The following is a 14,958-nucleotide window of genomic DNA, read 5'->3' on the forward strand; positions in this document are numbered from 1 at the left end:
CAACATAAGCGCCGCCTCTTGTCGTAGGATTCGGAGGTGGGGCTGTGTCGAGAATAAAGGAGGAAGACGCGGAGGCTTGTCTTTGAATTGTAGCGCATGACCCATGCGAATCGTGTCTAGAACCCATCGATCTGTGGTGATGCATTTCCATCGGTCGAAGTGATGAGAGACTCGACCCCCAGGACATTCCGAAGGCCGTCATTGGTTGCTGGTTTGCTTGTTCTTCGTTGACGACGGACCCGAGCCTCGCCGCCTGGAGGCTTGATAGTCCCTGCTTCTACGTGCCGACTGGGACGCTCGTCTGAACCCTTGTGAGGAGTACGAGGGTCTGTTAAATCCACGGTCCCTCGAGGCTCCAAAGCGGGAGTTTCCAGAAGCACCCCTGAAGGGGCGAAAAGAGCGAAAATTTCTACCCGTTTGAAGGGCGCCGAGGGACCTAGCAGTATCCGTGTCTTCTTTCATCCCTTTCAGCGCTTCATCAACCTTTTCGCCAAACAGGTGTTCCCCTTCGCATGGCATGTCAAGGACTTTGTTCTAGACTTCAGGACAGAAAGTAGTACATTTGAGCCACGCTTGTCGACGAAGCACTACTCCGTGGTTGATTTGTTTGAAGCCAGACTCTGCTAGGTCAACTGCGATATTAATAGCGTGGTTGGAGGCCTCTTCACCATCCCGCACCAGTAACATAGCTGCTTTCCGGTGTTCGTCTGGCAGGTGTTCTAGGATAGGGGCTAGTTTGTGCCACATTTCTCTATCATATCGGGACACGATCGCTAAGGAATTGGCTGCTCTTACTGTCGTCGCTCCGACCGAGAGCACCTTTTTTCCAAAGGCGTCCTGCCTCCTAGCCTCGCTTTTCGGTGGCGTTGAACATTTTTGCTGTACCCTGGCATTCCTAGCCGCTGCCGCCGACACCACCGAGTCAGACAGAGGCTGTGATGTTAGACATTTTGGAGTGGACTCCGGAGCTTTAAACTTTTTCTCGATCCGTCCTTTTATGGCTGGCTCCGAGAACGGATGGCGCATGGTCTTGAGACCTTCTTGCCACACGTGGTCCAGGATTGGGATGGCAAATACCGATTTTCTACTTTGACCCATGTGGTCAAAAAGGAAACAGTCTTTCTTCTGCTCCTCAGGAATCAAGCCGAATTCGGAACAAGCTTTTCCCATCATTGCATGGAAGGCTCCCACATCATCCGGGGGAGATGGCTGTGTCTGGCTCCTCGTAGACTCTAACTCTACATCCGAATTCCATGTTGGGTCCCTCGACGGTGACAGGGAGATGTCTGAACCCGAGTCACCCAGTATAGAGTCGGACTCCGACAACTCACCCTCCTCCTGAGCTCGAGGACGATCTTTTACCACCTGGGGAGCCGATGGGTGTTTAGTCGTCGAGCGAGCCGTACATGTTTGCTCGTCGACGGAAGGTACCGAAAAAAGTGACGCTGACGTCCCAGGTTGAGGGAACTGCGTATCCAGCCGTTGCAGGAGCTTCTGAAGAGTATTAAGCACATCCAGAGACAAAACCGTCTGGGGGGTCAGTAACGTGGATGATATAGGTACCATACCCCCGCTCGCACTCATCGTCGTCGTCGCCGACGTGGAAGGCCGTAAGCCTAAATCCGATGGCTGCAGAACCGTGTCACCTTCTCCTTCCGCCGAGCAGGCCGTGTCTGGCTGCAGTAAGACCTCCGGGGGGATCGGGTCATAGACCTCTGGCAGCCAAGCCATAGACTGAGTCTCCGTCGACGAAGGAATCCCAACCGCTGCTGCCTGAACGGTAATGGGCATCGTCAATGACACCGAGGTCGACGAGCACGTCGTCGTCGTCGAGCCCTTAGACTTCGTCGTCGATTTCGATGCCGACTTCCCGGCTGAAGCATCTCGACTCATGGAAGACCTGGGACGGTCCCCTGAGGAGAATTTTGACAGCGCTAGCCTCTCCGTCTTAGATGATGAGGAGGAGGGCTTTTTATGTGATGAGGAAGATCCAGCATGTTTCCCCTTATGCTTGTCCTCAGTGCGAATTTCCGCTGGCCGCACCTTTTTTGATGGAGGCTCCGACTTGCTCCTGGAGGCCGTGGAGCCAACTTCCGAAGCCGGGTAGGCACCCGCTCCGTCATTAAGCCAGTCGACCAGCCTTCTTTTACGGTCCTTAAGGGTTTTTTGGGAGAAACCCTGGCATATCTCACATGTATCCGCCGTGTGGTGCGGGTGGAGACAGTAGATACAGTCCATGTGGCCGTCTCCTTCATAAACTTTTTTGAGGCCAGATGTTGCACACGGGCGAAATAACGCTTTTCCAGACATAATTCTCCAGAATTTGAACTTCGCCGAAGCGAAACAGAAAAAACAACCTAGTTTTCACTAGTAGTAAACACGAGGATCCCACTACTTTGAAAGACGGTTGAAATCTGAGGGAGCGCGGGGGCGGGTCCTGTATTTATATCATGACGTCCTGACGTTGCGGGCACACATGATACAAAACGAGGTGGATAGGACGCATAAGCGTCGAAAAAGTTTTCCTACGGGAAAGGGTCTATATAATGTACCGGGGATTCCCAGCCTGACGACGGGGAATATTCTAAGCATGTGAATCCATGAAAGATCCAATGCTGGAGAAATAAGCCTTCAGTTCCATCAACGTTACCAAATGGGACAAGCAGGTTTTATAATTCATGTGTATTCCCATTTGTTCAGATCCCTTCTGGTGTAATAGAGGTGTGGGGTTGATTGATGGTTTAGAAACCGATATTCATCCCTGGACCACTGGTGCCCCAGAAGTTGATTCGTCACAGTATCTGTCAAACCTAAGGTATATGGAGCAGGTGGCCCAGTGGGGTGTGATAGCCTCGAGGTTCATAGCAGAGAGCCAGGTCTTCGTTTCAAGGTGTACAGTGTTGTTGGTCAGCAGTAGGAATACAGTCTTAGAGGGGTTGAGCTTCAGGTAAGTACTGGACATCCAGGACTGGATCAATGTGAATCAGGCCTTGAGCCAGTAGATGTCTTCGATTGGAGGCTATCTTGAGGTAGATCTGCGTGTCATCTGCGTATTGATGGATGTGGATGTTGTGTGGAGTGTGGAGAGTTCCGAGCGGTTCCAATAGTTCAAAAGTCCAATAGCAGTTCGATAGATTGAAGATCATGGGTGGCCGGATGGATCCTTGCAGGAATCCACAGTTGGTGGGTAGAGTTGGTGATTTTGAGGAATATATTCATACAAACTGTTGCTGATTAGCAAGGTAGGATATGAACCAGCTGAGGATGATCTTGCTGATCCCCATACGTCGATGTATGTTGTCTGTGAGTGTCTGGTTGTCGAATGTGCCAACTGTTGCTGAGAGGTCAAGGAGAACTACGAGTCAAGGATAGCCATCATCAAGTATTTTAACGGCATTGTTTATCACCCTGATGGCAGCTGTTTCTGTGCTGCATCAGGGTCTGAAGCCAGATTGGTAGGAATGAAGGATTTTATTAGCTTCAATGTGTTGGAGGAGTTGAGTGGCTATTGCTTTCTCATGGATCTCATATAGAACGGGAAGATGGGTGACGGGGCAGTAGTTGCTGAGTTTGTCAGGGTCCACTGTTCATTTCTTTAGAAGTGGGAGGATTTGTATAGTGTTGGTATCTGAGAAAAATATTGGATTCACATATAACTTTGCTATTATATGGACAATTCTATATAGATGATGGCATTATCATTTTTTAGTTTCGACATGCATATAAAATTAATGGGTATAGTATATTTAGCTTCTTTATCTACAAGGTTGGGTTTAAAATAGTAGCTTCTATTTTGGAGGGCACAAACCCTTGATTTATATAAAAGGTTACACAAGCATGGGAGTATAATGTTGTGGTAGAAAAGGAATCACCACTTAATTTTAATTGTCATTAGAAATATGTGCAATGTTATTTAGAAAAATAACATTAGTTATTGAAATTAACATTATTTTCTTGGGAATAAAGTAGAGAGATAACATCCTTCCTATTTCACTTCAAGGGGTTTAAAACTCTTCATTATCTTTTTATGTAAGCTATGTTTTTCACATTTCAAGAAGTCTATCATGTGCTGCAAATCTGTGAAACTTGTATACCATGTAACACATCCATGTACAGATTATCCCTTTGAAAACTCAGGGATGAATTAATATTTGGCTACTGCCAGAGAATGATACCACCCTCACAATAATACACTCTACGGTATTCTATTTTTAGTATACTTCCACAAAGTTTCCCTTAAGGCCACGCCCCCATTTAGTGGCATAGCTTTTACATGACCCCCCTAAAAGACTTTCCAGTGCTATCAGGAATTTAAATAAATCCTGGGACATGTACCTAAAGGCATAAGGGTTATTCTAGACACTTTTGATGTGTCTTTTAAAGGACCAGAAAATACAGGGAATTCAACAGCTCAAGGGGATTTATGTGATCACTGAGCTGCCCGTAATGGTAACTATGAAAATGTCGACCTGTATTACGGCATGGCCCAGTGATCACATAGATCACTTGTCACCCGCATCCCCCTACTCGCCCTCCCCAAAGCATGTACCTTCTTGGCGGCACTCAGAGAAGTGTGCCGCTGACTCCCCTCTGTGGCATGCAGGGTCCTTTTTTCTTTTCTTAAACGTTGTCCCCCGCTCTCCATCTAATGGAAGCGGGGTACACACCTGCAACCCCCGACACCCATTACACTGACTAAGGGGAGCTGGGGACACCCCCACAACTCCTGCTCATCTTAGTCGGTGTAATGGGGGTTGGGATGTTTTTACTGCTCTCAGGCGCAGTATTTATAATGTTGCCACAATTGTGGCAACATTTTGGTACAATTCAGGTAAAAGCAGCCCTGCCAAATAGGTTCTGTTCCCAGTCGGTCCCCTGCTTATAAAAATCCCTTTCAGGCATTCTGGTTCTGTCTCAGGAAAAGCATCTGCACTAGGCTACCTCTGGAAAAGGCCTTCTTAAGGAGGATTTCCACCAGGTACATCCAGGTGGAACCCCAATCAGCACATGCCCTATTGGACAAGCTTCCTACTTCTGCAGATTTCCCAAGAACTCTCTCAGTGTCCTTTGTATTTGGCTTTAAATACTTGATAAACTCGACCCATGCAGCATCATTGGTCGCAGCATGTGTTGATCTAATTGGGCCGTTGGTATGTTTTCTTCCGATAGTAAAACGCCCAATTATCCTCTCCTTTCGTTTGATTGGTCCAATATATTTTGACATATAACATGCTTAGTTCCAGTGTTGTGATCAAAATTGGACTGAAATCTATGTTTCCTTTCTACTCTTTGTTATGGACCTACCTTTTTATTGAAGCCCATATATTTAAAATCGCAAGACAATTCTGAATTTGCAGACATCTTTGATGTTTTAATTACTTCTAATGTGAGAAAGCTATTAAAATATGTATATTTATTAATATTTCACACATACTTAAATATTATGTTTATAAGTGTGTGATGTGGATTGCATTATTAATTCAAATTTGTTTTTGGTTTTTAAATCAAGCAAAGCATCCTAAAGGTATAGCCGATAATATGATTTAATTTTGATGCCATTTAATCCGAATCCATAAACTTTGTTTTTCCAAAGCTGTGTATTGCATATTTGATGTAAGTTAATAATGAACATAAATGTGCTGAACACAGGCTCTGAGATGCTAGGCCATGAAGTAGACACAACATAAATGATAGTTTATTGCTGTTCTTCAGGTGAAAAGAACAGGGCTTTATGGCAATATCATCTTTTGAAGCATTTTTTTGTAAGGGAGCTTGCCCATGACTTTTGACCAGATGTCTCTCATAAACTGTGAAGCTCCATGAAAATCGTTTTTCTTTGAATGTGAGGGCTTTCATTTCCTGTATTTGTAAAATGTAACATATGATCTGAATTCCCAAAGCTGTGTCTGTTCAGCCCTGTTAATGGATTAGTTACTGATAAATGTTGTGTCTGTTTTACCAGAAATCTGACCTCTGGACTGTCTATCGTGAGAACTAAGCACTAATAAACACACGCAATATTTACAAGATTCGAGCTGCATTGACCATTTACAGTGACATATATGCAAAAAGCACTGCTAATATTGTACTTTTCACTTAACAAGAACTTAATCATATATGTCTTATCAACACCTTTAACTCAATGTGCATAAAGTATACTGCATCGACTTGTAATTTTGTCAAAGAATATTAAAGTGCACTTTATGGGTCATTTCTGTAACAGGGATTCACAATTAAACTGTGTTTGCTCCAGACAGAAAAAACTTTGTAACATTATCATAATAAGAAACCATGCACAATGCATCATGTTTAGTGAAATGCAGTATCCTTGTATTAAATAGACGTGGCAAATGTCTTCCTTGGCAGAGATCCGTAGACCACTCCTCACATGTATGCTCAGCATTACCATCTGCATATGGATGATCCTTCTACAAGTAGTTTTGGGGTAAAGGTGTTGTAAGGGGCTGTATGATAGTTACATGGATAACTGTAAAGTATTCTATGAATCATCAAACTGTTTGGTCTCGTGATGATTTTCAGTTTTGGCTACTAGGTGGTGATTAAACAGCACCTATAACCCGAAACTATTGCATTGAAATAAAGCTAGGGGGAGATGACATGTGTGGGAGGGGAAGGGCACACAGCCTGTGGGTGTTGTTTGCTTTTATTCCCACCCATTGACTGTCCATGACCATGCTAATCCCTATGGCAATTCCCACTTACCACACACCCCTCACTTCCCAAAACACATCATCAGACTTTGTCCTGACAATGTTATTTCTAAGCATTCTAATGAGTGATAATTGTTTAATTTAAGCTTTAAGTGCGCTAATGTGAAATAAGACTGTCTTAACCAAGTGTGCCTTCTACCACTTGATTCACAAATGTTACTTGCACTGAAGTCCTGTTAAAAACAAGCACTGACAAAGCCAACCGTTTTGGCACCTGTGTGAAATTTGCCAGGTACTGCTATCACATGCCCAGGTAATCACCCCATTCTTCAGCTATTGCCCTCTTATGGCCAAGTAGTACTGTTTCTGCGGTGCCTGGCATATGCCAAGCCCAGGCCTACACAAAAGCCACATTTATTGGCATTTCCAATGCTTTTTTCAGTCTTCCCATGGTTCAGTCTGGAGGGTAAGGTTCTTGGGCAGAAGTCAGATGTATTGTTATGTAACAAAGTTAAGGTCTGGGAAAGGGAAGGGGCCCTAAGGCAATGAAGATAACCGGTAAGTAATCCATGCATTTCCTAAGCACTAACTCTAGCCTGAAACTTACGTTGCTTTGTAGCAACTTCACTGTCTTTCAGAGGCGTTGCTGTGGAGGGGGGGCTGAGAGGGCTATAGCCCCAGGTCTTTTGGGTGTAGCCTCAGATAGAAGCTCAGGTGCCACAACCAAAATGCTAGCTAGCCCCGAGTCCCAACAGTCCCGACGTTAGCTCAGCCCCTGATATTTTCCAGACCTAGCAACACCCCTGCTGTCTTCACATTGGTTAAAACCCTCCCCTACCTTCTCCCCGTTTCCCCATCGGAAATGAGTATTCACAGTATTGAAAAAGATGATTCATTATTGTCCTTTTTGTTTGCAATGGACATATTTCCCAAAGCAGTAGCAAAGATAAGTCCTGGAGAAAGTGTTCCAACCAATCTCCACAGCAACACTTGAGGCCACAGCAGTTCCCAGCAAAGCTGGAGAAAAGGGAAGGATGTCTGATTTGGGTCATGAAGAAGGGAACTAAAGCCAGACATAACACATAACCCCAGCAGAGAAACAAAGGCAAGGCTGGCATGGATCCCCAAGGGTTAGCAGGCATCATTCAGGGTGCCAGACCCAGAAAAGCCGGAGGAAAAGCAAAGTTCCAAACAGGTGAAATAACTAGGATTAAAAACTCAGAGATTGCACAGCTAAGATAAAAGCAAGGTTTCCATGTATAAGGAAACAGTCACTGCCACCTTTTCCAGAAGAGTAGCCCATAATGCAGAGAGCAAACACAGACTGGGTTCATTTTAGTGGTAAGACTGAGACAGTAGTTCCAGCCAGCAGGCCGTCCCTCATCCTGGTGTTGGAAATTTCAACAGAAGGAAATGTTTAAGAGAAAGTAATGATCAATTTGTCACTATAAATTCTGTAAAAATTAAGAGAAACATTGATCAAAAGAGATCTAGAAATGGACATGAGAGAGGTGGGCCTGATTGGCACCAGGTGAATAAGTAGTATATATGTGTAAAGCTTGAGCTGAAGAAAGATCAGCAGCTGGAACAATGTGAGGCAGACAGCGATGTATCATAATCTCAGCCCAGTTTTTGGGAGAGACGGAAAGCTGATTTCCCGGGGGGTGGGGGGAGGGTGGGGGTCGACGACCGGTGGTGGCAGTGGATATATGTCCAGCATCACTGAACACAGGCCAAAAGAAGCAAAGCCCAAGGCAAAGGGCATCCTAAGGGTGACTCCTATTACTGTTTCACTGCCATTACCTATCCCTGAAGAGGGGAACTGCATCACTTTGGAAAAGCGTCCAATGAGGAATTAGCACCCAACACGGGGGGGGCTGCCCAATCAGGCTTCTCTTGAAGGCTGCCCTAACCCACGCCGCCATATTCTCTCCATCATCCCCTTCCCTCCGGTCTCAATCGCTTCCCTTCCATTCCCACCCACCCGATTCCACTTTCCTGATTGTTTGGGCAGTGGCACCACCACCGCTCTAGACTCCTGGGCTGCTGTGGAAATGGAAAAGGGGCTCTATATGGAGCCCTGACTTCCATCTCCACGGCTGCCATCTCAAGTTAGTATTTTGTTTGAATTAACAGAAAGCCACGAGGCGTCCCATTCATTCAAACAAAATACATTGCTGTTAGCACCCCGGGTTTCTGGATTGAATACTCAGGGTTTTAATAGCATTAACACCCGACCCTTGGGCCGATCGGGTCATAACTGTGCCAGGGCGGACCATTTTTTGGCCCTTGTTCTATAACTTGGGCCCGAGACTGTGACCACCCAATCCAGTGTTATTGCTATATTCAAATGCCCTTAAGGAAAGCCCATTGGATGTCCAGGCCAGGAAAGCCACAGGACCATTGCGTGGGATTCAAGAGGCCAAAGGCAGAACCCCAATGCCGTGGTGCAATGCCTCTTCTAACTGCTATTGAACTTAAGGAGTCTTGCCGTGGATGTGCTGTGAAGCCTTTTCAGACCTAAACATCCACTATGTGAAGCTTTATGTGAAAAATGCAGCCTTTTGAAACCAGGGGATGTTTGAAGAAGTCATTAGGTCGCCGACTCTACTTTCTCGTGAGGTAGTTAGAGGATTTGTTGAATGATCCTTGCAGCTTTTTTTATGATATCTCCCCCCCTTTGTTCCCGCTATCTCTTGAGAATCTCAGGCAGGAGAAAGCGATCTAGGGGAATAGCAAGCAGCTTAGGCAGTCAAAATTTCAGTCCCCTCTTGAAAATTATCTCCTAATACGTTTTTTAATTTTACCAACCAACACTTTTAATAAACCAAGTTTATTACACAAAACTGAACATTAATAATTACTAAAGTTGTTAAACACATTTCTTTAAAAGAAAAATGGTAATAAATCAACCCAACTTTAAATATAAATATTCACTTTCCTCAATTTGCTTGTGGTGAAATTTGTCAGGATATCTTGGAAGTCTACCTTTTCGTATTCAGTGGCCATAATGGCAAGCGAGCGACGAGAAACAATATTTACGCTTTGTTCAAGAAAATGAAAGAATTCTTAAGTCTCACCCAAAAATGAGTAAAACGGACTGAACAATATAGATTTGTTCTGTTAAATTAGACAGTGAAGCTAATTTACAGTCATGCAGATGTCTGGTATATATACTCATCGTTTTTCACAAAGCTTCTCTACTAGGGTCCGGAGTCGGCGGGAACTCTCGCGACACACTAACTCACAGAAAGCTTTGTTTCTGGAGGTTTCCCGTGCGCGCACTCTGGTGGATAGCATTGAACTAAGTAGTGTGAACGTCGGCCGCTAGATGGAGATGACAATCACAGGGACATCATTTCACCAAAATACCAGGGATAGCGGAAGTGACATCACATGACCCTTGACCCCTGGTGACATCACAGGAAGTGATGTCATTTGATCCCATCCTCAAGTGATATTGCGGGATGCGATGGAACGCGACCTTTCACCCGTTGACAAAACAGGAAGTGCTATTGCATAGCATTGTACACTACAAAAAATATGGTTACGATATCACTATAATGTGATGTACATTTCATACAAGAATGGATCGCCATATGTATTGTTAATACTAGTGTGTATAGGCCCATATTACCAAATTGCCGTGAATGCAAGCACCATGACCAAATGATAATGATGTATTGTTATATAGCACTTACGTTTAAGCGCTTTATATAGAAAAAATATACACCCAATATCACCCAAACTGTGTTGGTACTCATGTATCGACCTCAGAAGGATGAAAGGCTGAGTTGAGGCGTTTAGGAATAGACTAAATCAGTGACTCACCCCATGAAGTGTTTCTGAAATAAACCTTTAATGAGTCTATCTATTATTGTATAGAATTCCAAAAAGACACATTATTTGGTATTCCTAATCTTTCTTATTTAGGGTCAGTGCTGAAAGTGTTAGACTTGTGTCACTCCTTTTCTTTTTTTCTTCTTTTTTTTTAAGGGGCTTTAACAAGAAAGCCAGCCACTCCAAAATTAAAGAGCCACATGGTGCCACAGCCCATGAGCTTGCATCACAAAAAAAATGTTTTTTAAAAAAAACGTTCTTTTTCTTTTTTTTCTAGAGGTTGCAAGGGAGACCTCAGAGGTCACAGTTGCGACCTCTGGCGACCACTAAATGACGTCCCTGGACTATCACTACTGTACATTACACGTGTGTAGTTTGCACCTGATTTCTTTACAAACTGACAGCTGCCAGAAGATGAGCTTTAAAGAGACAAACTGTTTTGTGAATCCGATGTCTCTGGTTTATGTACTTAAGTTGTTAATGGGTACATTACATTAAAAGAGTATTTTCTCTACAGAGTCTTTAATGTAAAGTTTTCATTTCTTTGAGCTGATTCATTTTATTCTATATTTTGGAAACAATTTAAGAAAGCTTGATTGTAATTTTCTTTCAAGATCAAATTAATATTATTTTGATCTATTGTCGCGGGCCCCTAAAAGGAGTGGGGCCCATATGCCGGTGCTTACTTTGCCTATTTTGGAATCCGGGACTTGGGAATAGGGCAGCTAGGTGTGGGTCCGACAACCTTCCCTCAACCATAGTGAATGAAAGCCCCCTGTCTGACTTGACATGTGACTCTTTCTACAGGATCTATTGTTACTTTTAAGCTTTTGTTCTCAGTTACCCCCAGAGAAGTCTGTAGCAGTGGCACAATATACTGCCGCCAACCGTCAGCGGCAGCAGTTCACATACATACTCACATCCTGTGTTTCCACTATTGCATTCAGCTTTGGTACCCAAAAATCCAAGGGCACCAAGCAGCCTAACTTGTTTCCACTTGTGACCAGATCTGGAGATGTATTTCTCGTTTATATACATCTGATTATGTTCTGTAGTATAATTGCTGTTTTGTGTGTATTGTAGCACATGTGTTGAATCTAGACATATAAGAGACTTTAGGACAGGCTGATCAAAACTCTCAGGTCCCAAATTAGAGACACTGGACTGCTCTCTTGATCACAGTGAAAAGGCTATTTCGCCCGCGCTTGAGTGGGATATCTTATCAAGAGAAAAGGCGAGGACGCTCCATCATACCACTTTCTATTAATAGAATTAGAGAAGAGCGTGAGTATTGTTCCGAAGCCAAATTGGAGAGGCCAGTCTTACACCATTACTCTAACAAGAGACATCATTGAGGAGGACATGCACTCTTACAATGACTAGACAAAGAGTAGCTGAAGAGTTATCATGGTCATCGATCAAAAGATGCCGAGAACATGGCCTAAAAGGGAAAGTACAGAAAACAGCAATGGCAGGGACCAGCACAGGGAAGATCCTTAAAGTATTTCCAGCTTAATTGTCCCCAAATACATTCAGCCACCCACAAACCCACACTCCAGCCTTCCAAACCTTGGGTAACAGTTGCAAGAAGCCCATTAGGTTTACATACCTTAAACACTTGTGGCCTCTAGTCCTTCCCGAAACCAACTTGTGTGTTTTTACTACTAGCCTGCATCTCCTGTCCCCTGGTTTGAGACCCTACTTTGTCAATAACCTACCATCACCTGAAGCTACACCACCTGAGAAAGAATCCGTCCCATCCTATCATTCAAGACGTGTACATCCGTATTTGCATCACCAATTAGCACCAGATCCCATTTCCCATATGAATCCACAAGGGGTCGTTTTGCTCCCTCCACTATATGTGACTTTGACATTATTTACCCAACAGTTACTTTTGTCCACAGACATCACCACACTTACTGTGGGCTCTGCTCATAGTCCCTCTGTTTGAAGCTGATGCATGTCTGTAGGGAAGCATTTGGCATTGTAACTGCTGTGTAATCTAGTAGGAGTAACTTTGTAGCAATTATCCCCGCTTATGTGGACGTACAGGGCCAGTAATGGCCCACCAGCCTTAGTCTAGTTAAGCCCAAGCAAAGCAAGGACCTCAGTGAGGGGGCGTTGGTGCGGGCTCAGAGCTGTTATCGACCCATAACGCCTACCTAAGCGGGGAGGGTTGCTATTCGCACCCTGGAGGTCATCCGGGGTGAGACTAGTTTTATTTATTTTTTACAGTAGATGGGTTCTGCGCATATTGTGCGAGCCCAAAGTCCCATAAAAATAAAAATCAAGATGGCCGACGTCAAAATAAATTGAAAAAAGACTGTGTCCCTTTTCCATTTCTATGGCGGGCGAGACGGAGCACTGGGGCCAGAGCACAATGCTCCAGTCTAGCAAATAGGTAAGAGGGGAGCAAAAGAGGGGGTCGGTGAATGGGTGGGGGAGAGGGTGGTTGCTAAGGGAGGCAACAGGGAGGCGCTCCCTTTTGCCTCCCAATCAAGATGGTGGCACCCAGGGAAGGGCTTTAGGTGGCTGGAGAAACGCAGGCAGTACACTGTGTGTCATTGCCAGCGTTTCCAGCCACCTGATTGGCTGAGCGCCCTTCCCTGTGTGTGAATAGTAGTTAATCACAGCCCACTTTGTCAGCAATGTAGCTGTAATGTGCTGTCCGCAGTACACTGTCGAGACTGTACACAGCTAAACTAGAGATGGACTTGAGCACTTAACATTGTGTCTGCACTGGTCCTGTCAGTAGAGTTTGAGCCTCTGTTATGAGGTTTTATGTATTATTCGCGTCTCACATATTTTCTGGTCTTATCATGTATTTTGTATTATGATTCTAACAGTTCTTTTTCTCTTTTTCCCATTTTCCCCCATTCCTTGACCCCCTTGATCTTTTTACCCCGTTTCCTCTCCCTTGCATCCCTGTTTAACCTATTCTGTTCCTTTCTCTCTGCCTCTCTCTCTCTCTCAACCACTTTGGTATTCACCCTTTCCTTCACGTTTTCCCCCTCTGACTTTCCCTCCCTCTTGACCTGTCCCATTTGCCCCCTTCTAACATCCCATTCGTTCTCCTTGCCTCTTTCCATCACTTTCTAAACACCTCTCACTTGTATTCTCCTATCCTTATCTTTCTTCTCCATCCCTCTTTACCTATACACCTATCTTTTCTCCCACTGACTTCCCTTCTTTCTTCTCCACCCCTCCCTCTCTCCACACCTATCTTTTCTACCCTTAATTCCCGTCATCGCTCCCTATCTCTCTTCTCCACACCTCCCCATCTGGACAACTTTCTTTTATATCTCTGACCTTCATTCATCCCTCCCTATCTTTCTTCTCCACCCTCCCTATCCCCCCAAATCCCACCTCTCTACCCCTGTTTTTTCTCCTCCCCCCTTTGCAGGGTGAGTCATCCCAATATCTTACAACTTATCGATACCTTCGAGACCAAGAAGGAGTTCTACATCATCCAAGAGCTGTGAGTGTCTGTGGGCTCCTGGCCCATCCCCTCCTTCCGAGCACGTGGCCCACCTGCCCATTGCCTGCCTAATGACCACCCTATAATGCCACTCGACTTCCCCCCATATGTGTCCCATCTGCCCATCCTGCTCCTAATGATGTGTGGTCTACCACTACGTCCCCTTAAAATGCGGCCTACTGACCCCCTACTTACACCTGATCTACCTGCCTGCCCCTTCCCTAATGACCAGCCAATAAATCCACCCTCATCTTAATATTTCCCAAGCAGCCCATGCCCATCCTAATAATGTGTGACCTCCCTTTACATCCCCTTAGCATGCTGCCCACTGACCCATCCTGACATGTCACCTAACCCGCTCTCCCCTCCCCAATCCTTGAATGCAGCTTACCTGGTCATCTTTTTCATAACAAGCAGCCAATCTGTCGCCCCTAGAAACACTTGTGTACAGGCCCGTTATAAATGACGTCTATCACTTCCCTCCTAAAATCTGGCCTAGCTGCCGACTAGCAGGTGGCATACATCGGCTTCCCTTTGCTTACATGTGGCCTATCCCCCTGCCCGGAACCTTGAGCGCGGCTTACCCAACGTCCACCACTTCCTCACAAGCCGTCAAGCTTTCCACTGCCCTGCTAATATGTGGCCCTCATGGCATCTTCCCCTCACTGGTGTCCTCCCGACATGTGTCCTAGCAGTCCATCCCTCCCCTAACTTCCGACGTGTGCACTTCTTTGTCATACTTTTGCCTCGCCTCCCCCATTCCTAAGGTGCAACCTACTTGCCTTTCAATCATCTAAAGAACTGCCTGCATGTCTGCGGTGCTCTGCGGTCACGTGTTTCAACTGCTTGACGTTGTACGCACCTCCTAATGAAAAGTGTACCCGCCCATCCCCCATCCTGGCTATTGAGCTACTGAGAGACGCCTAGTTCTACACCCGTCCAAACATGCCTGTTCACCCATATGGA

General features: G+C 45.2%; 1 protein-coding gene across 1 annotated transcript in view; it reads left to right on the top strand.

The window, feature by feature from the left end:
- The window catches only part of LOC138569484 (caM kinase-like vesicle-associated protein), a 618,938-nt gene that overhangs the window by 155,770 nt on the left and 448,210 nt on the right, over nt 1–14,958 (top strand). The window contains exon 3 of the mRNA XM_069647487.1: nt 13,918–13,992. Within this exon, the coding sequence (XP_069503588.1) occupies nt 13,918–13,992 (75 nt within the window). The remainder of the gene's footprint in view (nt 1–13,917; nt 13,993–14,958) is intronic.

This window comes from Ambystoma mexicanum, chromosome 2q (genome assembly GCF_040938575.1).
Source record: "Ambystoma mexicanum isolate Mex_15411 chromosome 2q, UKY_AmexF1_1, whole genome shotgun sequence".
NCBI lineage: Eukaryota > Metazoa > Chordata > Amphibia > Caudata > Ambystomatidae > Ambystoma > Ambystoma mexicanum.